General features: G+C 34.8%; 1 protein-coding gene across 2 annotated transcripts in view; it reads left to right on the forward strand.

Annotated features, from left to right (window-relative positions):
- Positions 1 to 2,156: 2,156 nt before the first annotated feature.
- The window catches only part of LOC143223504 (uncharacterized), a 42,031-nt gene continuing 19,902 nt past the window's right edge, over positions 2,157 to 24,285 (forward strand). The window contains exons 1-2 of one of the 2 annotated variants that reach the window (XM_076451574.1): positions 2,157 to 2,682; positions 20,808 to 20,945. In XM_076451574.1, coding sequence (XP_076307689.1) covers positions 2,322 to 2,682; positions 20,808 to 20,945 — 499 coding nt within the window. In that variant the 5' untranslated portion in view covers positions 2,157 to 2,321. The remainder of the gene's footprint in view (positions 2,683 to 20,807; positions 20,946 to 24,285) is intronic. The other variant, XM_076451575.1, reaches the window with a different exon arrangement.

The following is a 24,285-nucleotide window of genomic DNA, read 5'->3' on the forward strand; positions in this document are numbered from 1 at the left end:
GTTCATTGTAGATTGACCCTCAATTACCTATTATTTAGCCGAGTACAATAAAGAATTTGGGTAAAGAATCTTACTCGAGTATACGACAAAATGTCGTAGGTAAAGCTCGATCCAGTAACCCTCCAGTAACTTAGATTACGTGTCTAAATCACTAATCACTAGGCCACATTACAGCACGTGATAATTTCCTTAAAAAATATGTATTTTATTCCTTACCAAGTGAAGTAAATCCTTTAAAATCTTCTAGATTTACTATAAAATCTTCATTTTTAGTTGTGTTTTTACTAACACACCTGTTTCTAATACAATAACAGTTTTTTAAGCCAATTGAAATAAAATTATATTTGGTTCGTTTGTCCTTTTCATTTCCAGTAACTTACATTAACACACCTTAAAGTCATTAAGAATAAATATATGATTTTAGCATTTCACTCACCCTCCAAAATTAATGTTTTACGGGAAACTAAGTAAGCAATTTTCTGATTCGTTTTCTTATTGATATCTTGACAATTTTGAAGCGTTTGCTTGTTGTTAAGCTCAAGGCTACACAATAGGTCATCTCTGTTCTGTCCACGAAGGGGAATTTAAACCCTATTGTTATTCTTTCAGACATACCACTGAGCCATCAGAAAGCATTATGAAATGTATACATTTTATTTATAACGCTAAAGTCCGAGGTTCGATTATCCAGGGTGGTAGACGAAGCGCTAAAACATCAACATAAATTATTTGTATATGGTGTGTGAATGATAATAACTAAAACCAGTGAGGACCTGCACATATATAGGAATACATTTATATACCTATTGTATATGGTGTGTGAATGATAATAACTAAAACCAGTGAGGACCTGCACATATATAGGAATACATTTATATACCTATTGTATATGGTGTGTGAATGATAATAACTAAAACCAGTGAGGACCTGCACATATATAGGAATACATTTATATATCTATTGTATATGGTGTGTGAATGATAATAACTAAAACCAGTGAGGACCTGCACATATATAGGAATACATTTATATACCTATTGTATATGGTGTGTGAATGATAATAACTAAAACCAGTGAGGATCTGCACATATATAGGAATACATTTATATACCTATTGTATATGGTGTGTGAATGATAATAACTAAAACCAGTGAGGACCTGCACACATATAGGAATACATTTATATATCTATTGTATATGGTGTGTGAATGATAATAACTAAAACCAGTGAGGACCTGCACATATATAGGAATACATTTATATACCTATTGTATATGGTGTGTGAATGATAATAACTAAAACCAGTGAGGACCTGCACATATACAGGAATACATTTATATACCTATTGTATATGGTGTGTGAATGATAATAACTAAAACCAGTGAGGACCTGCACATATATAGGAATACATTTATATACCTATTGTATATGGTGTGTGAATGATAATAACTAAAACCAGTGAGGACCTGCACATATATAGGAATACATTTATATACTTAAAGGATCTATATATAATAAATTACATTTATGAATAACGAAACAGCATCAGAGGCCCGTTTCAGATATTTGCCTAAAAGTAAAATTGTTTTGGATATGGGTTGAAGGAAGTCTAATGGTTAACGTATCCAATGGTTTGCAGATTATTGTCACAGAAATGTACTGTCCATTTTGAAGTTGTTGAGGCGCCATAAAAGTGTCAATAAAATTTCATTATTTGGTCAAACAAAAGTTTCTCAGGAGTTGGCGGTGGTTGGATTGACCATCAGTTCCCCATATAACTCGTCAGTTCAAATATTAGGAACGGCTATCTACAGAAAGCATTTTATGTAGCTATGAGCAAGTTTCTGAAATGGGCCTATTATTCTCGACATATATATTACCACATACGTGATTTTCTTTTTTGCTCTGACACTGTGAAGAAAGTCTTCTACGTCAAAATAATCCCCCCCCACAAAAAATATGGACATGATTTTGTATATTACTGTTATTTTTGTTTAAATATGTTATAAAATCTTTCACAATCATTATGTTATAACTCTAGCCCTTTTTTCTGTTGTTTTCCAAAATAATATGATTTGGAACTATTTTTTTTGACGGTAATTACCTTCAATGCGCGCAATAATACGTATTTCGATATCACCCGAGAGAGGGAGCTATTACTTGTTATTAGCTGTCCAAGGCTGGCAGGGAAGTTGCGTGTTGGTTTGAGTACTCTGGTTGGCACACCTACACCATATGTCAACCGCAATCAACAGTTCGCGCCACTCACGTGTGCTCGTCTAGCGGCAACTCATTGTCAAGTGGACGCTATTTCCAACCTCATGCGCTTGCCCACAGATCTTTTCGGCTCCTCAGCCGTACCAGTTCGTACCATGACCGATATGATGTTTTCTGGGGAGCGCTCTCTGCACAAAGTTCTCAGCGAACACCCGGGGGAACTTGTGCAGACCGGCAGTCCAAGCCTGATTTGTTCAGTGCTGCCTTCACACTGGCGTTCCAACAAAACCTTACCTGTGGCTTTCAAGGTGATTGCCCTAGCGGATATCTCGGATGGGACTCTAGTGACGATTCGGGCTGGAAATGACGAGAATTATTCTGCTGAACTAAGAAACGCCACAGCCGTCATGAAGGACCAGGTGGCCAAATTTAACGATCTAAGATTTGTAGGAAGAAGTGGAAGAGGTAAGAATGCTTGTAATATTGAACAGCAATCACGGAAGATCAATTCAAACTAATGAAGTGATCCGAATAATTGTAAATAGTATGGATGTCTCTTCTTATTTAACATATGAATACTTTTAAATCGTATACCCTTTAACACAATATTCGGAGTGCTTACATTGGTGTTTCCGGTTGTGGAATGTTTGATAACAATTAATACTAACTTTTCATCAAAGCATCTACGTATGTAGATACTGATAACCAAAAATCAGCTCCGTTATGAAGTTCTTAATAGCATTATCTTAGCGATATTTTCGTCCGCAATCCCAATAATAGCTAGTGAGAGTTAGTCCCAGATCAGTATACTTAGCTTATAATGCAAAATAATATCTATAATAAAAGTAAGATAAAAAATTTAAACATAATAAAAATAGATACATTAAACACTAGCTGGAGTACCCGTTCTCTGGACGGAAATTATGTAAATTCATAACTAATGAAAGGTTATCTTAGAACATGAAAAATTACTAACCTTATATGCAATTGTAAAAAACGCTCAGAAAAACTATAAAACACAAAATTTGAAAACCACAAATTTGCATATATTTACTCATGAACCCAATAAACCTCCATACCAAATTTGGTGAAGGTTCATCTACAGGGAGCGAAGTAGTGGCAAAGAAGAAAACACCCATAAAACCTCGAAATGTGTGTCTCCCAACGGACCTAATGAACCTACTGACCAACGCTGGAGAGGTATTTACACTCTGTGAAGTAGTTACATAAACATACAATAGACAGTATTACTATATTCTTAAGATTCGAAACAATATTGTTAATGAAAGTAACACTGAAGGAAGAATACAACATGCCTTGCTTACCCACTAGATGGACCCTTGTAATTTACCTCAATTAGTGCCATAAACTTCATCTTGAAAAAATTCGTACTCTCCTATTAACGTCTCATGGCCAATAAAAGTCTAATAAACTGTTGCAACAGTACGTTTGTTTGTTTTCTTATAGCAGAACCACATGGGACTAGCTGCTGAGCCCATCGAGGGGAATCGAACCCCTGATTTTAGCATCGTAATGCAATAGTATGACGCTGACGTACCCTGACATTTGAAATGCATTACTATGATACATGTTACGGTTTAGCTATAACGCTGAGTAGCAGAATAGTTGAGAAAAAAACAAATAATATTCATGAAAATACAAAATAATAATAAATAAAACATTAAGTGAATGATATTATCGTACAGTAATAGTAAGGATACTTGAACAATATTATCGTACAGTAATAGTAAGGATACTTGAATAATATTATCGTACAGTAATAGTAAGGGTACTTGAACAATATTATCGTACAGCAATAGTAAGGATACTTGAATAATTTTATCGTACACTAATAGTAAGGGTACTTGAACAATATTATCGTACAGCAATAGTAAGGATACTTGAATAATATTATCGTACAGCAATAGTAAGGATACTTGAATAATATTATCGTACAGTAATAGTAAGGATACTTGAATAATTTTATCGTACACTAATAGTAAGGGTACTTGAACAATATTATCGTACAGCAATAATAAGGATACTTGAATAATTTTATCGTACACTAATAGTAAGGGTACTTGAACAATATTATTGTACAGCAATAATAAGGATACTTGAATAATTTTATCGTACAGTAATAGTAAGGATACTTGAACAATATTATCGTACAGTAATAGTAAGGATACTTGAACAATATTATCGTACAGCAATAATAAGGATACTTGAATAATTTTATCGTACACTAATAGTAAGGGTACTTGAACAATACTATCGTACAGCAATAGTAAGGATACTTGAATAATTTTATCGTACACTAATAGTAAGGATACTTGAACAATATTATCGTACAGTAATGGTAAGGATACTTGAATAATTTTATCGTACACTAATAGTAAGGGAACTTGAACAATATTATCGTACAGTAATAGTAAGGATACTTGAATAATTTTATCGTACAGTAATAGTAAGGATACTTGAACAATATTATCGTACAGCAATAGTAAGGATACTTGAATAATTTTATCGTACACTAATAGTAAGGATACTTGAACAATATTATCGTACAGTAATGGTAAGGATACTTGAATAATTTTATCGTACAGTAATAGTAAGGGTACTTGAACAATATTACAGTACAGCAATAGTAAGGATAGTGATACACTAGTTTAAATAATGTACTAAACATTTTTTTACAATGAAATTGCTTTAAAAAAACGTTACCTTAGACGACACGTGGATCGGGCAGCAGCAAGTTAAATTCTAATCATTGACTCCCAAAAAAATAAAAGTTAGCGAAATGTTATTATTATAATGACACTTTGAAATGGAAATAAAAACAATGGTAACTATGACTGTTAAAAGATATTAGCAAAAATTACTGTAATTTTGGTAATGACGTAATACTATACTGTATATGGAATTGTTTTATAAGTATGTTGTTAAAGCTTATTGCATAGCACCTTGTTAATAAATCTGTTTAGTTGACACTAATTATACAGCGTCTGGTTAATACACCTATGTACTTCAAGTTGATTGTATAGTGTTTTGTTAATACATCTATGTTGTTAAAACTGATTATATAGTGCCTGGTTGACACATCTGTGTAGTTCAAGCTGATCGTACAGTATTAATATAGTTAAAGTTGGCAATATGAGATTATTATTATATAATAACAAAGAGCTGCTATAGCTATTCAGTTAAAGCTGAATGTACAATGTATTGTAAATACAGATGTATAATTAAATATCACAATGTAATGCTATACTATAAACGTAATCTCTGGTATCCGAGTAACTGTATAGTCTATTCTTTTGGAAATTTAATCAAGATTGCCAGAATTTCTGGCGTAGTCAGGGGGTCTAGGCCCCCTGAGAAATCTAGGCATGTTGATAACATATTATTTCTCATCGTTTGTACAAAATAAATTCGTTTTGTATTATTTAATAAAACAATAAAACTTCTATAAACACAATTACTTTTGATTCATTTTAATTATCATTGTATTAAAAATTAAGTCAATTTAGGCTTTTTTAATCTAATGCCCCCTAGATTTTTCTACCCCGAGCGGAAAATCTGGCTAAGTCATTGGCCAGAAATACATAAAAGTAAAATCCAAGTTTATTTCAATCACTATTCCTGCGGAACTAACAAAAAATTAAATAGAGTGTTTCACTAACGTTGAAGACATAATTAACTTATAATCTCGATTATCCGATGTGAAAACAATTTCGTTCTGAAATACGCGAAGAAAATTCAAGCTATGTTGTGCTCCAGACCAGAACCATAACTCTTATTGTACTTCATTATATTATCATTGATGCAGCTTGTGTCACTGTGTAATGACTCTAGCCCGAGTTATTTATATGTATTTATATATATATTAGACACTACGCTTAAGTGAATTTACCTACTTAGCTTCATCATCAGGTGATAAAATTTAATCACTTTTATGATACATTCGAGTCTTGGGGCCGCATTTACGCATATGCAAAGTAGGTAGCTACCTGGGGTGGCAAATCTAAAAGTGGCTAAAAATGTAAGAAACACTGAACTTATAAACTTAGAATAAATTTAAAACGTGAGATATATATTATCGAACTGTTCACGCAGTGTGAACTTCACATAAACAAATAAAGAGAAAGTATATTTTCTAACATTAATATTAATATAATTACCTACATAAACATTGCCCTGAAAGGGATAAGACAAAATAGTGGAGCAGCTAAGCACTGGCTCTTTTATAGTAATTAAATCAATATTACAGGAATAACTCACCATATGGGGGTAGGGGGGGAGAAGAGGTCAAAACTGATCCTGACCCCCCTATATCTACAAAATCTAAAACCCGATGCTACAGATACAACCATAACATCGAACAAAAGCGACAGTAAAAATTTGGTGACTTATGTTTTTTACTTAATTTTGTAACGGGGAGGGAGCACAACCTGCTGCATCTTATTGAAATACGAATAAAGACCGCTGAGCGATCATGTGATTGATCACGTGATTAATGACGTAACTGGTAGAATATTTCATTCCTGGAGCGATCACGCAGAGGCGTGGGTGGTAAAAACAATCAACCTAGTACAGCATTATACCTTAAATAATGAGACGCTGTTTACGGCTCATCAAAAACAGTGTTAACTAGCTATATTTTTATCACAACCAAACAGCCATGGCCTTTTGTGCCACAAAAAGCAAATCAAGGCAACAACGAGTATAAGGAAGTGTTATTATCCCACTTTCCTCGAACGAAATTCAAACATTATGAATGTCACGGCAATTTAAGGCCTTTTGTGAGCAAAGCAGAATGTTTTTATTAATTTAATATTTTGTGACACTCCATGATAATGAAGTTTCATAACTGATATATTTCAGCCTATTTATAACATAATTCTTATACTAAGAATAATTTCGAAAAACACTTAACATTGCTCCTCAAACTTTGACCAACCATTTTGAATATTTAGAGTACACACGTTCTGCAACTGTATTTAGCCCTCCGCTTTTGTCGTTGTTTTAGTGTAAAGGTATACAAAACACTCACTGCCTTCGCTCGGTTTAAAACATGGAATCGAACCCCGAATATTAATGTTGTGAGTCTGTAAACTTACTGCTCATCCATCGAACGATATTTGACTTCCTAACTTCATGGGCAAGTTTTTTGTAACTCGCTAACTAGTACTTTCGTTAAATATCTTCAATGTGGCAATTACACTACAAATAACTTATAACGTACAGGCCGGGCATGGCCAAGTGTGTTCAAGTGTTCGACTCGTAATCCGAGGGTCGCGGGCTCGAATCCTGGTCGCACCAAACATGCTCGCCCTTTCAACCGTGGGGGCGTTATAATGTGACGGTCAATCCCACTATTCGTTGGTAAAAGAGTAGCCCAAGAGTTGGCGGTGGGTGGTGATGACTAGCTGCCTTCCCTCTTGTCTTACACTGCTAAATTAGGGGCGGCTAGCGCAGATTGCCCTCGAGTAGCTTTGCGCGAAATTCAAAATAACTAACTAACTATAACGTATAATTCAGCGATTTTACTTTTTTTAATGAAATCGTATTAACTGTTGAAAATAAGGCGTTTATAAAAATTATACGGTTCAAGACTAATTAAACAGAATTTTGTCACTTTGTAGTCCAGTTAAGAAATACCAAGAAAAATGTTTTTTTTTTATTTAAAATTTGTGCACCCGCTAGTACAGCAGTAAGTCTACGGATTTACAACGCTAAAATCAGCGGTTCTATTCCCCTCGGTGGGCTCAGCAGATAGCCCGCTGTGGCTTTGCTATAAGAAAAACACACACAAAAACACATTTAAAATTTGTATGGTATACACGAACGTGTTTTTTACTTAATGAATTTTTTTGGAATGAGGCGTAAACATTGGAAGTTCTAATAACAAATATTCATTACCTAGGTACAGAATTTTCTGTGATATAATAAGATACTTATAGGCAACATTTTTCACGATTTATACCTAATGTTACTTGATATCTTTTAACAGCACACCAAGGCTGTAACTAGGGGATTGCTTATATTATTTTCCTCATAATTGCAATGACCAATCTCCTTTCAGTATTGTTCCATTAATCAACTTTTGCCCACTCGATTAAACTTTCATTATCGGCTCATAGAGTATAGATTGGGTGGATAAACATATGTCTGCAGGTGAATTAAAATGTAGCACTAAGCACTATTAAACTAACAAACTATTCTATTAAACTAACAAATTATTCTATTAAACTAACAAACTATTCTATTAAACTAACAAATTATTCTATTAAACTAACAAACTATTCTGTTAAACTAACAAGCATTTCCTGAATGTCTAAAACAGTTAAAGCCAAAATACCTATTTCTTAATCGTATATCTAGCATACAGTATCAGCTGTACGTTTGTTTGACGTTAAGCAAGAAGATACACAATGGACTATCTGTGCTCTGCCAATCACGGGTATCGAAACTCAGTTCCTTGCGTTTAACTCCGCAAACGTACCGCTGTGTCAATGGGAGGGGTATAGGCTTGTGTCTCTTGTTGTAACCACAAGATGTAGTAATACAAGGTGAACTCCATGAAGCAATGTATTTCTATATACATTTACTACGTATTTTTTATGAGTGGCAAATAGGCGCATGAGGCTTATCAGAAAGATAAAAAAGTGAGATTTTAAACAAGAATTTTCATTTATTTTGTTAATGAACAAATAGTCCTGCAGCATATTGTCCATTGCAAAATTTTCATTCATATAACTGTTTTGTTTAAAATGCATAACTCCTTTTTGTATGTTTTTTCAATTCATTCAATGCAAGAGAACACCGTTGCCTTGCGTTTGTTTTAACAGCAAAATTGCATAGAAATCCACAAGTTACATAGCAAGTACGCCATCCTACGGAATAGCATTAATACCCGTTTTATCATTCTGATGGATTGACTTTGTCATGGTTGAATAAATATGTGGTGGAACCAATTTACGTAAATACGAATTTTGTTGCTTTACCACAAGGAAATCTTTCTTCATTATGTTGCATACAGTTGCCTTGGCCACGCGGAGTATTTTTCTACTTTCTTTCATGTAGATGTATTCTTACCTGTTAAAGGATGCTACACTTTACTTTCCATGGTTGGAGTATGACTTTCTGCAGTTCTCTTTCTGGATGGCTCTGGTGCCCCAAGCTGATTGGTTTGTTTTGAATTTCGCGAAAAGTTACTCGAGGACTATCTACACTAGCCGTCCCTAATTTAGCGGTGTACGACTAGAAAGAAGGCAGTTAGTTAGTCATTACCACCCAGCGCCAACTCTCTGGCTACTCTTTTAGCAACGAATAGTGAGATTGACCGTCACATTATAACGCCTCCACAGCTTAAAGGGCAAGCATTTTGGTGCAACGGGGATTCAAACCCGCGACCCTCAGATTACGAGTTGAGTGCCTTAACCACCTGGCCATGCCGAGCCTCCCAAGTTCATCATTATTCCTTTATTTTTACGGTGCCATTAAGTTCGAGAAATATTCTCATCTTGTAAATTTTAAATCCCTGATGTGAACAGACCTTTATGATCTACGTATATGAATATTTTGCGTTGGAAAGAGTATTATAGATCTTTTCTAAAACTAATTAATTTTCAGTGAGATTACACTATCTACTTAAACACTAAAGAATGATATCATAATATAGTTCTGATATATCCGTTTCTCTTAGACTTTATATCTGCTGTGATTTACACGTAACTTACTGATTTAACAAAACCTTTTTACCTTTCTGTGGAAAATATACACGCCATAGGCAAACATTTAAAACTGAATAAACTAAGAGATGATAGCATCCCATTGGATCACATCCAAGAATTACTGAACGTTTTATAGTCATCAGAGGTCGGGAAGGTGAACGTCTTTTGGTATGGATGAACAGACACGAACCCATTTACATATCGTGTAGTACAAATGAACTTTATAGTTTTGTATTAGTGTTGATTTATACATTTGTTTGAATGGTTTGTGAGAGAACGGGTAGTAACTCTGCAGAATTTGATGATATGAATATATGTAATATGATCTGTTATTATCTTTCTTCACAAAAAGTTATAGCAATGTTTCAAGAAGTTCGTTAAACGGCTTTGAAATACAGTAGGTTAAGATGCAGTTTCATTGATTGATTTGATTGGTTAAGAAGGAGTTTCGTTCATTTAGTTGATTGGTTAAGAAATAGTTTCGTTCATTTATTTTATTGGTTAAAAAGGAGTTTCGTTCATTTAGTTGATTGGTTAAGAAGCAGTTTCGTTCATTGATGTGATTGGCTAAGAAGTAATTTCGTTCGTTTATTGGATTTTTTGAGATTTTATAAAATTTCAGGTAGCGTTTAGTATCGTTTTAGCCAGATTTGTGGAATTCGAACACTCCAGTATATTTCAACGTATTCGGTAAGCAGGTTGATGTTTTGTAATTTGTTTGTCTTCTGGATGAATAGCAATAACGGCTAAGATGATCGCACGAAAAGTTATTTATGTTTGTTCATCTGTGATTTTGTTATTTCAATATGTTCTGATGGTTAAAAGTCACCTTAAAGCTCTTCTGCTCTCTGTTAATGTACATAGAATAGCTGCTTGTAATTGTGACATTTTTTAACCATTCGTGCTTTATTTCGTTAAACTTTCGTAGCTGTGTATAATTGTAAGTGGTATAGAAGTACTCTTTAACATTTGTTTTCATGTATTACGTCAGAGTTCTGGCGTCTTAATTTATAATTAAAAATACATGATATTTGTTTTTCGTGTGTGAATTATAAATGGTTTACTTCAACTGTGTTACCTTCTTTGAACTTCAAAGAAAATGTATACGAACAAATTTGGGAGAAGCTTTCCGGCAGGGTAAGCCCAAAAAGTCCAACTTCCACACAGTGTTATTGTAATGGAAGAAACTGCTCAGCAGGGTAAGCCCACAAACATCCAACTTCCACACAGTGTTATTGTAATGGAAGAAACTGCTCAGCAGGGTAAACCCACAAACATCCAACTTTCACACAGTGTTATTGTAATGGAAGAAACTGCTCAGCAGGGTAAGCCCAAAAAGTCCAGCTTCCACACAGTTTTATTGTAATGGAAGGAGCTTGTCGGCAGGGTGAGTCCATTCGATTTCCACATTGCATTATAGTGTCGCTAGTCGATTAATTCGATGGTAAGTGTCCCCTCGCCTTTATAGTGTGCAAAATAAAGCTATCACCCTCTTAAAAGCTAAGAAACAAAACTCAGTCCAGTTTCACATTAAAATTTTAAACTCGATAGTGTGTACTGAAACTGGTGTCTCACGTACATATGATGAAATCACAATCATGGTCAAATTCCCTCAGAAAAGAAAATCTTAAATAAAATAGTTCTTTTATGACTGTGTTCCGCTGTTTTGGTATTACACAAAGATAACGAAGTCTATTTCTATATTAATATTTAACTATACATGAACACGAATAAACATAACTGAAGGTGTTAACAGCAACCTATAGACCCTGAAGTAATCACGACACAGTAATGAAAGTCCACTTGAGTACAGCGTACCTGTTCAAACTAAGCGTAGTTTAGTGTTTGTTTTCGTGATGACAAAAACCCATTTGAAGTGAAAATAAATTATAAAGATGACTGATATGGGTATTAAAACTTTCTAAGGTGATCGTCAGGTCATTTTTGATAACCTGAAGATGACCTAAGAAGGTCGAAACTTTGTTTTGCACTTTATTTTAGTTAAAGTTTAACACCCATAACAGCCGTCTTGAGATACCTTTAGTGTTTGTTAGTTTGGGATGTACGCGAAAGGCTACACATCTGTGTTAACTGTCTAATTTTAAACTCTCACATTAGAAAGAAGGCAGTTAGTTTACGGCACCCATTGCTACAGTAGTCGAATTTGACTGTCATTTTCAAAACGCACCCACTGCCTAAATGTACAGAGAACATATCTGAGAGCGTGTGGCGAACGATTGACCCATAAATTCCTAATATGGCATGCTCCGAATTGACTACGCCCCGCCTCTTATAATTAATGAAAACCCAACTTTTAGTGTCATAAGCTTCTTGCCACCCTGTTCCTCCTTGTGGCTCAGCGGAAAGTCCGGAGACTTACACCGCTAAAAAGTGGTTTTTGATGCTCGTGGTGGGCACAACACAGATAAGTCGTTGTGGAACTTTGTGCTTAATAAAAAAACAAACTTACTGCTGATACACTGAAGGGCAATGATAGATAATTTGATGGTTAGTACAAAAACATGTTTTTTGGTTGTTGTTGTTTTTACCAAATCTTCCCTGTATTCAATAAAAGCTTTTGTTATGACTTAAACCCATGTTTCGGTAAAACGACACACAACTGTTTTTGTTGTTGTTTTGTGGAACAAACCTTTATTGTTACCATTCTCCTTTTTGGTAGCCCCCCGCTAGTACAGCGGTATGTTTACGGATTAAAATCAGGGGTTTGATTCCCTCGGTGGGCTCCGCAGATAGCCCGATGTGACTTTGCTATAAGAAAACACACACACCTTTTTGGTAGACTTGGCAATTTTTATTTTAAACGAAACGTAATGCGCCTTCTTGTTATCAGTGTTATGAAGGAAGTAAATATTCCTGTTTGATATTAAGAGATGTGACACATGGCGTTTCTTATTATAGTTTCCTTGTACAGAATTGTATTTATAAACTGTCACACATTACTGTATCTTTAGGTCCAAAATATCAGACAATAACGTGAATATCAGAAGAAACGTCAGTGTTTAGAAATCAGAAGGGGTGTTGACAAAAATATATATGTTAACTGCCGTTAGCAATATTGGAAGACAACCTTGCTAGCTCAATTATACAAGTTTCCGCCTACCTTTCAGTGCTTTAAGTAAAATTTATATTTCATGCATAGACTTCTGTAAGATAGACATAGCTGCATGGTAATTTTCTCGAAAAGCCAACTGTATAGAGTGGGCGAAACTTATATTACCCGAAACCACTGAAGCGAGCGATAACACTCAAGTAAAAACACAAAGTATTGTGAGTATTAGTAGTATTATACAGGAAAAGGTACACCACACCAACAACAGTAGGTCAATAACTCTTACACAAGAGTAAAACAGCACGTTAAACAATCATCAGTGCTGTTTTCAGCAGACAAAGACATGAATCTAATTTCTTTGTACGTCTGCTTTCTCTCTATTGCTTCAGAAAACATTTATTTTACGTATACCATTTTGATTTCATTTCGTCTCACACAGTACATTTTATTGGCTCTTGAAATTCTGAGGCTCGGCATGGCCTAGCGCGTAAGCGACTCGTAATCCGAGGGTCGCGGGTTCGCGCCCGCATCGCGCTAAACATGCTCGCCCTCCCAGCCGTGGGGGCGTTATAATGTTACGGTCAATCCCACTATTCGTTGGTAAAAGAGTAGCCCAAGAGTTGGCGGTGGGTGGTGATGACTAGCTGCCTTCCCTCTAGTCTTACACTGCTAAATTAGGGACGGCTAGCACAGATAGCCCTCGAGTAGCTTTGTGCGAAATTCCAAAACAAACAAACAAACTTGAAATTCTGAAACATACATATATGTAAATGAATACATTTTAAATAATAAAAACACCGGCAGAGAAGACTAGCTCAGATTTGCAGTTCATAAGAATTTCAGATTCTTAGATAAAATATGACTTTTCGCTTACATACATTAGTGACTACAGTGTACTACAGATATCACAAGGTTAACATTTCAGTTCGTTTTGAGTATGGACGATAATGCTCAGTGGTTGTAAACAACAATATTACAAGGGGACTTCACCCTGATCTGCGCAGTCATGTAACGAAAAACTAGCATAAAAGGTTAATGGGAAAAGTGCTGTATATCTCAACTATTACTGCATAAGGATTACCTAAGGTTAAAAATTAAAACTTCAACTCCATGCTAACAACCATAATTGAGCATCAATGTACTCTTAGTCTGAGATTATTGTCGAAGAATATATTATTTGAATGTATTCACAGTTGATTAGAGAAGCCGATCTAAGACTATTGTTCAAAAATTTGTGTGAATGTGTTTGCAGGTGACTAGAGCAGCTGACGTAAGATCATTATTCAAGTATATATCGTGTGAATGTGTTGATTATAGAAGCTGGTCTAGGATTATTATTGAATAACATATTGTGTAAATGCATTCCTAGTTGACTAGATGGTCTAAGATTATTGTTCAAAAATATATTGTGTGAATGTGTTGTAGTTGATTTGATAATCTGATCTAAGATTATTGTTCAAGAATGTATTTTATGAATGTGTTCGCAGTTGATTAGAGAAGCTGGTCTAAGATTATTATTTAAGTATGTATTGGCAATCAACCAGAAAAGCTGGTAATTTAAGTGAACGGATGATAACATGTTTATTGTGTTCTCGTTAACACAGTGCTTTGATATTTTAACAACCATCAACATTTTTCACAGTAACTTACAATTGCAATATCACAGAATCTTTATGGTCATCAACATCGAATGTATGCGCGCGTGGCTTTAATATGATATATACAGATGGGGCGATGGGGAATAAAGATAAAATTCTAGTACTGGTCAGATATTCTGTCTGTCTTTCTGCCTGCCCACGACAAGCTTACTTCATTTTGAAAGAGAGTGTGTCCTTGAATAAAGCATATTTACCTGAGCCTCGAACAGCGATTAACTGGTTTTTGGTTTATATTGAATTTCGCGCAAAGTAACACGAGGGCTATCTGCACTAGCCGTCCCTAATTTAGCAGTGTAAGACTAGAGGGAAGGTAGCTAGTCATCACCACCCACCGCCAACTCTTGGGATACTCTTTTACCAACGAATAGTGGGATTAACCGTAACTTTATAACGCCATCACGGCTGAAAGGGCGAGCATGTTTTGTGTGTCGGGGATTTGAACCTGCGACCCTCGGATTACGAGTCGAGTGCCTTAACCACCTGGTCATGTTGGGCCCAACAAAAAGGATCAATTTAACTGTTCGGGAACAGTGATTGAAATGATTATGTGTGCCCAGTATGTTCGGCTGACGAAATGCTTACAACCTTGCAAAAACAACAACAACTTGTCTTCAGTGGCTCGTGAAATTTTAAAACTACCTAATAACCATGATAAGGACAGAGTTAGGCAATCTTTGCGGCAAAAAGATTGTAAATTCACTTGACATGAGAAGATAATATCAAATCAGAGCTGCAAAAACAACCCACTCGTGTTTTTAATATACCATAAAAAACAACAAACTGATTATATAAATGTTTTGTTGAGTGAGGCGTATGGAGAGTTACTGGGTAAAAATATAATCATTAGCAATCATGTTCATGTTTCCTATCCATCTGAACACAGCTGTAAGTCAATTATTGCGCTGCTGTACCAGATCTTACTGATCTAATTGCCTGCTAGAGTGCCACTTAGAAGTGGGAATACTTTGCGAACTATTTTTTCATACTCTGTACGAAACCGATAAAATGCAGTCAGATATTTGTATTGTGAACGAATAATGTTGATTTAACAGTGAAATGTCGCCAGAACTTTCAACTATTTAGTCTCCGTAGTTTTAAAATTCATCATAATGAGCCCTCAACATTTTGGTTTTGTATTGTAACAAGCCATCAGAATTTCCACCTATTTAGTCTTTTTATTATCAACAGATGTCAAAACACTCAACATTTTGGTTCTGTACTGTTAAGAGTTGCCACCTTCAACGATAGAGTGTTTACAACTAAAACTTTATATTTGAATTTTATATTTAGAAACTGTTTGTCAGAGTTAATCCTAAGTGTCATTTAGATAAGTTTTGACGCTGTTCAGGTTGTTTCAAGAAACATTTGTAGTTTGGTGTTTTATGGCGCAAAGCAACTAGGCTATGTGCGCAACATTCACAGAAGATTCGAGTTGCTCTCCGCTAATCTCAATCAGTATCTTAAGTTTATTTCAAGACGAAGCTACTAGAAGTATTGTCTGTTCTGGATCATAGTTACTGATTCCCACAGTATCTTATTCAGATCAGTCGTATCAGAATGCTTTATGAGAGAGAGACAGAGAAAGAAAAGAAAAATACTGATATTTTGTGAGGAAAACAATGCAAGTATACAAACATCTCAAGTCAAACTTTACTAGAATAAAAGTTAGGATTCTAAATGGTGAGTTTTGTTACACTAGGGAAAATCATTTTGAGATATGAACACCTGAAGAAGAGGCATCTGTATTCTAAACAGATTTGTACATGTCTCATTAGAATCTAAAAGCACATAGTCTGTTTTCGTAATGTCTAGACTCTCGATCTTAAAAATCCGCTCAAGTCTTCCACTATTTACTCTCTCTCTCTGTTTTGTCTGTTTGTTAGTATTTATTTAGCCGTTGTTAACCAGCTTTAGCTTTCATTATCCAGGTCACTAAAATTTAGAAATTAACCTATTTTCTATGTAAAAACGGGCAAATTTACACATTTTCATTTACATAAGATGTGAATAAAACAACATATGAATCAAGATTTACATGTATTTACAATAAAGTTATATAAAAATGTTTAGAAGTGAGTAGTTTTTCGAGATTTGCGATTGTAATGTAAATCACTTTCACGTAACAATCCCCAAATACAGTCTCCCATCATGTTTTCGTAAAACGCTGCAAGACACAAAAGCAAAGTTTGAAGAGAAAAATAGGTCTTTTCTATTTACTTTAGACATAAGCAATTGCGAAATAAAACTTTCTGCCCGGGAACAAGAAAAAGTAAAAATTTTGTTACATAGTGTTTTTATATATTGACAATAAACAGCTGTGGCTGGTGAAACTTTATAAAGTCCTTTTATCAATAAATAGAAACAAAAAAGGCAGATACACTTAACACTGATTACCCGTTTCTAAAATTAGTATGAATTTGTAACTCAAAAAAGAGCCCCACCTCCCCGCCCCAGTGAGTCTGTGATAAGTTTACGGACTTACAATGCTAAACTTCGGTGTTTGATTGTAGCTCACACTATGTCCACCCAATAGATAAATGGTAAGTTTATGACGCGAAACTCCAGGGTTTGATTTTTTTCCGTAGTGGCAGGAACAAAGATAGCGTTTTGGGTTAAAACACGAACAAGAAACTTGAAGTACAGCAAATGATGTTTTATTTACCCACACATCTGCTTGTTATTTGGGAATTTAACAAAGAAATATACACTTAAATAATGAATATAAGGATAATACAGTATATTAAACGGCCTAAAGTAGTGTCGTTCTTGTAGTTCTATTAAGCTTCGTTTTTCCCTGTTTGTTGTTTTTGACATACCTTTTTTCCACGTCTTTGTAAATTTTTCTACTTTTAAGTTGTAACCACCTTTCCCCATGGAAGTCACATGTATAATTGGACAAAACCAATTCTTTTTATGGTCAACAGTGCATGTGTTTTTGCATGTTTGTATGGCATGACTGAAACCTTATAAATATGTTGTCAGGTGACGCGTAGAAACCTCTCCGGTCTTCAAGGCACCAACAGGAGATGCGAAGTTATTTTATTATGAATTTAGACCAAAGCCAGTACATCTGTCAAGGTCCTTTGTTTGTGCTTTAACGCAGTATATTTTTACCGGAAACCCAAGAACTTTGCCCAACTTGCGTAATTTTATTCAGTTTTTAGAAAAACCCTTATTTCACGCATGCCATAATAGCGTAACCGTTAAATGACCAACCCACCGAAGAACAAGCCAGAAAAACCACTTGCAGCCAAGGGTGCAACCAGAACTGATAACAGTTGTTGAAACCAATTATTTCAAAAGAACACGAATTCGGTAATAAGTCTCTGAGCATGTATTATGGAAATTAATAATAAAACATGTAAGAGTGAGTGGTGGGCTTGCTGTAACTGAAAAATGTGCCTCAGAATACTCTGTAGTCCCTGAACCAACGGAAAGCTCAGTGTGTTTTTAATCTGGATCATGCTGGACCCTTTACCAATAATCAATAAACTACCTTAGTCCTTGCAGTTTCAGCTATCCGTTATTCAAACATTGTTTGAAGTAACAATAAAAAAGGAGTTTGTTGATATACCTTTTGGCAATAACAATACTTTAGGCTGAGAAAGGCTATTTACGAATGGTAATACATTTTTCAAGTTTTAAGGGTTTAGCAGTTACACCCCTTTGGGCGTACGAAAGTTCAACCCTTAAAATACTCATTTTACCAAAACCTTGTTTTGTATTAATGTATACATGACACAACTTTGCAAAGTGGATATGCTGGTTATTTGAAAGAGGCGGATTACACATAAGTTGAAGTCTTAACGGAACTAGCAACTCCTAAAAAGAGAGTCATGCTTTACATTTTGAAAAATGTACAAAATGTGGATTAAGATTTCGTTTTACGCCTAAAATCCAACTCGCATTGTTCTTAAGACTACAAACATCAAGCCGACTGCGGTTTGTTATTTTTTCTCATGTAAGTAGAACTTTTTCTATTATTGGAACGGGGAGTTTGGTAGTGACTCTTTGCTCCACTATCAACATTACGTTTGATGACTCACGTTCTGGGAGAGCAGGATATCAAGTAATTGCCCATAAATGTGTACATTTATGAGAGTGCGATAGTTATACGCTAGTACTGCTTTTGAGTAGCAATAGTAAACAAATAAGTTTCCACATTTCTAATACCTTGACTGTGCGTTTCTATGATATTCCTTAAAATGATCTGAAGTAACAATCAACAGCCGTAGTTTTATCTGTTCATGTGACACAAATAATCAACTTTGATCTTGATTTTTGTATCTGTTTTATTTTGGCAGGATAATGACTCATTAATATACTGTTGCTATAAATGTTTTAATATGCTTTAACTAATATTTATAATTATGTTCATAATACATTAAGTATCCAAGAAGTGCTTCCGAAAATTATCGCTGAAACAATGATGTTTTAGGTTCCATGCTGTCCTTAGGACTACGTCCTCGGTTATTTTACGTCTAACACCGCAGTTTTCTTGTAAGTAGCTTCTACAAGATAAGACGAGGTTGCTCATAAACCACACATCTTTACAAACTTTCCACAAACTCCCATTGTACAAAGACTTTGGCTTCCAAAACAAGTTATAAGAAGACTACGTGGATCAACGTTCAATAAAACTGCATCCGGAAATTGAATAGGCGAGTGGTCGAATGGTGTTGCAATGATTCCAATTTCATAAGCTACATTTTTCATGGCAACACTGCTAATTTTGAAGTACAGCTGGAAGCTTACGAACCTTCGTCATCTCCAAATCTTTGTTGATGATAATTTTGCTTGTGATACCAGGAGATTTATCCGATTTCATCAAAATGGCTTCTCGGACGAAGAAGTTCCTCCAGACTGACTTGGATTGTGGTTTGAGAGATGGCTGTCCAGAATGGCTTGGATTGGGGTTTGAGAGATGGCTGTTGTCTTAAACATTTTGATGTGCAAACGTTACTTTCACAAGGAACATTTAAAGTTCTTTTCTTCAGAAGTTCTTTTCTTCAGAATCTGACGTTTAGCGTTCAACTCGCAATCTGAGGTTGCGAGTTCCTCGTCTCAACAAACTTGCTCGTCCCTTTCAGCCGTTGGAGCGTTATAATGTTACGGGCAATCCCATTATTCGTTGCTAAAAGAGTATTCCAAAGGATGGCGGTGGATGGTGATGACTGGCTGCCTTCCCTCTATTCTTACACTGCTAAATTAAGGACGGCTAAAGCAGATAGCCCTCATAAGCTTTGGCAAAACTTAAGAAAAACAAAATAATTTTACCTTGGAAATGGCCACGACACAATCCTTCAATCTCAGACACTAATATCCTCCTCGTAAAGGGCTGCGACACAATCCTTCAGTCTCAGACACTAATATCCTACCTCGGAAAGGGCTGCGACACAATCTTTCAGTCTCAGACACTAATATCCTACCTCGTAAACGGCTGCGACACAGTCCTTCAGTCTCAGACACTAATATACTACCTCGGAAAGTGCTGCAACACAGTTCTCCAGTCTGTCGAATGGCAGGTATTTAGCCGTTAACTAAATATATTAGTGGCAACACAAGGCTGTGTTAGCATATACAGTTTTTAAAATAAATTGCAGTAAACTTCTTTCTATATATTTGTATTAGCTTAGACGTATTACAATTTAAGTGTATTCAGATGGTTGCTGGGTCAGTTATTTTAAATAGTATAAGAACTCTCTCAGTGAAAATACCCCCAGCGTTACTACTTGTTTTACATGCTAATGTTACACTAAGATGCTCCCCAGTAACACAACGGCATGTCAACGGACTTACAACGCTAGAAACCAGATTTCGATACCCGTGGTGGGCGGAACACAGATAGTCCATTGTGCAATTTTGTACTTAATTTCAAACAAACAATAATACTATGATATGCCATTCAATAATGTGCTTTTGAATACTTTACACAATCCTTGTTAAGCCTTTTTTTTCATTTATAAATAGCGAAACTAATACAACACAGTCGTCAATTTCTCTATTTCTCCAGCTTGCTTTTATAAACGCAGTATCATATTTTAATTTTGTTTTACAGTTTTTGCAATTTCAGACATGCGTGCTATCGTACACTTTAGTTTTGTTTGTTTTTTTTGTTTATGTTTTCAGGGAAGAGTTTTACCCTAACGATTACTGTGAGTTCTGACCCTCCTGAAGTTGTGACGTATAACAAGGCCATCAAAGTGACGGTAGACGGACCTCGAGAACCAAGAAGTAAGTTTGGTATATCAGAATTCAACCCAGCCAGTAAGTATTAAATAATTATCTGTCGCGCAATAGTTAACATATTTGAAAAAAAAATAATACCTATAGCGAGTACAGTCATTTGTATACATAACACAGGCCTGTGATGGGTTACTTGTCTTGGAATTTTACGTATTCTACAATAATTTCTGAAAACTGAATTCGAAAAAAAATGATATCCATTTTTCTCCATCACGTACAGATTTTGAACAAAACTTGGTATGTATTTTTTACGTAAGTGAATCATTTTTATAGAAATTAGGCCACAATTTTTTATGCTTAAAATGTTGATAACTACTGGCTATAGATTTCTTTAAACCAATCGTGACGTGAGAATCTTATAGGTCGTTCTAGAACTCAAACATAGCAAACATAATAATAAGAAATGTTCATTGTTGTAAAAGAAATAGCAATTTGATCTAAGTAAGAGTTTGTTTTTGTCCCCTGATTTGTAAAATAAATCCTTGCGCGATAGAAAAGAAATGAATTAAGTTTGAGGTAAGTGAAACAAAAATACAACTTTATCTAAGCTTCGAATTTCACTGATTTACTTTTTGCGAAAGAATGTCAAAGGTCATGTTAAGTAAAATACTTACATTTCAGGACTGCTAGGCGAATTTATATCAAACACAGAGTGAGGTGTTTATACTTGCAAAGAAATAACATACATTGCTGAATAAAATCTGACAGGTGTGGGGGAAGGAATGTAAGTCACGTTTGGCCTGCATATCAATGTCTTAACGATAAGTCTGCATGCTTACGACACTAAAATTCGAGTTTTGATACCGTTAGTAGGCGAAGAACAGATACTCCATTGTGTAGCTTTGTGTTTAAAAACAAAGAAACCAATTCAACGTTTGACCTCCAGAGAAGTTACTGATTAGTTAACTTTGGATTTTATCGTTGGATTTCTTGTTTCACTTTTTTATATTTGAATAAAATATTTCTATAGTAACAAAGAGCTTTTCATTTTTTTGTATTAGTAAAATAAATTGTTGTAAAGAAATTGTTAAATTTCGTAAATGTGTAAATACAAGAGGCGTTTAATACATACAAAATACTACCAATACTGTTACAGGTTAAGGAAGACTAGTTTATTATGTGACATTTAGACCGATGGATACTGTTACAGGTTAAGGAAGGCTGGTTAATTGTATAACACCTAGACCAGTGATGTATGCACTAACAAGTTAAGTTACAAGAGATAGATAGAACTACAGATTAAGAAAGACTGGTTACTAGAAATGGTTTGTTTGGGATTGACCGTAACATTATATCGCCCCATGGCTGAAAGGGCGAGCATGTTTGGTGCGACGGGGATTCGAACCTGTGACCCTCGGATTACGAGACGAACGCCATATTCCACCTGGCTATGCTCGGCCTACCAGCGATGGAAGATTAATTAATTATGTGACGCTTCGACCAGGGATGGAGACAGTTACAAGTTAAGAAAAACTAATTAATTAGTAACACATAGACCAGTCTTATTACAAATCATGATACACTGTTTAATTCAGAAACGTTGTGTTTTAATGTATGTTTTGGGCAACTGAAGGTGTTATATTTTGTTTTGTTCCTAAATTTTAAAACGAACAGTTTCTACAAAACTATATTAATTACTAATTTTCACATTTTGAAAACAAAGACTTAAGTTATTTAATTTATATACACATGTATGTGTTTGTAATATTTTAGACACAATTTTAAAAACAAAATTATTCCAGATACAATATTTTCAATAACAGTATTCCAATTTTTTCTTCCATAGATTACTTTATCAAATGTTTTTCATTGTTTCAGTTCAATCTATATAGAGGAAGAAATATTTAATATGTAAGCAAATTTTATAGCTCGCATACAACAGCATGTCTGTGGACTTACAACGCCAGAAACCGGGTTTCGATACTCTTGGTGGGCAGAGCAAAGATAGCCTCTTGTGTAGCTTTGTGTTTAATTACAAACAAACAAGCTTGCCAAGGTGGCTAAACATTATTGTTTAATTCCATCGATTAGTTAGTAAAATACTTATCTTGTTACGTGAGTACACAGACGAGCTTAAAATACCACCAAACTTCGTGAAGTGTTACGATATCTGTTACAAGTTAAAAGGCATTGAGTGACCAAATAGCTTGCTACTTAGTACCGTAACATCTGTTTGTTTTTAAACTGTGCATTAGGATTTGGTTTAAATAAATCATAATGCATAGTTTAAAAATAATCGGATGGTATTTTATGTATGATATAATACATTAACTAATGAGCTTGACTAGCCTATTTGTATACTGTTGTTAAAAAGTTAGTGCGAAATTACGTTGTTAAGTAAACTAAGCCTATTTTTGTATTCTAATTAATTATATTTTAAATTATTTGGAACGTAATTTTGATATTTGTATTCTGTTCTTAAGTGTGTTTATTTATAGCGAAGTCACATCGGGCTATCTGCTGTATCCACCGAGTAGAATCGAACCGCCAGATTTAGCGTTGTAAGTCCGTAAGATTGCCGCTATACAACTGGGGAGCGGTACTTAAGTTCACTAAACCAATTTTGTAAAAGATTATTTAGTTCTTAAGTAGATTAGTATGCTGATTCGTCATTTCTTCTGAATAACGGACAAAGTCGTTTTCAATAAAGTAACAGTTTTATATACATTTGATGTTAAGGTAGTGTTCTTACCGTAATTCTAACAAGCTGTGACATAAGTAATGTAAAATTACACTTTGTCAACGTAATTCGGATGACATCATATCCATTGTTGGGATCCAATCTACTAATATAAACAGCGTCTCAACCAATATTACTCTTAAGCCTTTCGTATCCTATTCAACATGAAGAGCTTTGGTTTTGGCAAAAGGCCTCGTTAGCACTGGATGTTACAGATATAGTGTGTTCGACATATTATTATATACTTTTTTTTTTACTTTTACTCTGATGTTCTTATTATTACTTAAGTCTAATATTTTATTACATTATTTAGCTTAACTACGTAAAACGTAGTTTACTTCTTTAGAACAAAGCCCAGATTTTAAACAGTTTATCAAGCATTTTTATGTTATTTATTGGATTATTCCTGGTTGTTTAACCTTCCAATCAGCCATCCTTTTTCAACAATATTTGATATTCTTCTAATAATGATTTTGTAAACCTGCCTTTACCCACGATTGAAAAAACAACAAGAAAGCAGAATCACAGGTTCCATATTGAATGATTCATAGTAATTTTTTGTAGGTGTGAAATAGGGTGAACAAAATGCTACAACACACATATAGATCAAATGACAGATTTAAAAGTGTATAATTCTTAAAATAAAAACTTAAATGTTAAAGAGCAGTAAAGCTTTTACCC

The sequence above is a fragment of the Tachypleus tridentatus genome, chromosome 8 (assembly GCF_004210375.1).
Source record: "Tachypleus tridentatus isolate NWPU-2018 chromosome 8, ASM421037v1, whole genome shotgun sequence".
Lineage (NCBI taxonomy): Eukaryota > Metazoa > Arthropoda > Merostomata > Xiphosura > Limulidae > Tachypleus > Tachypleus tridentatus.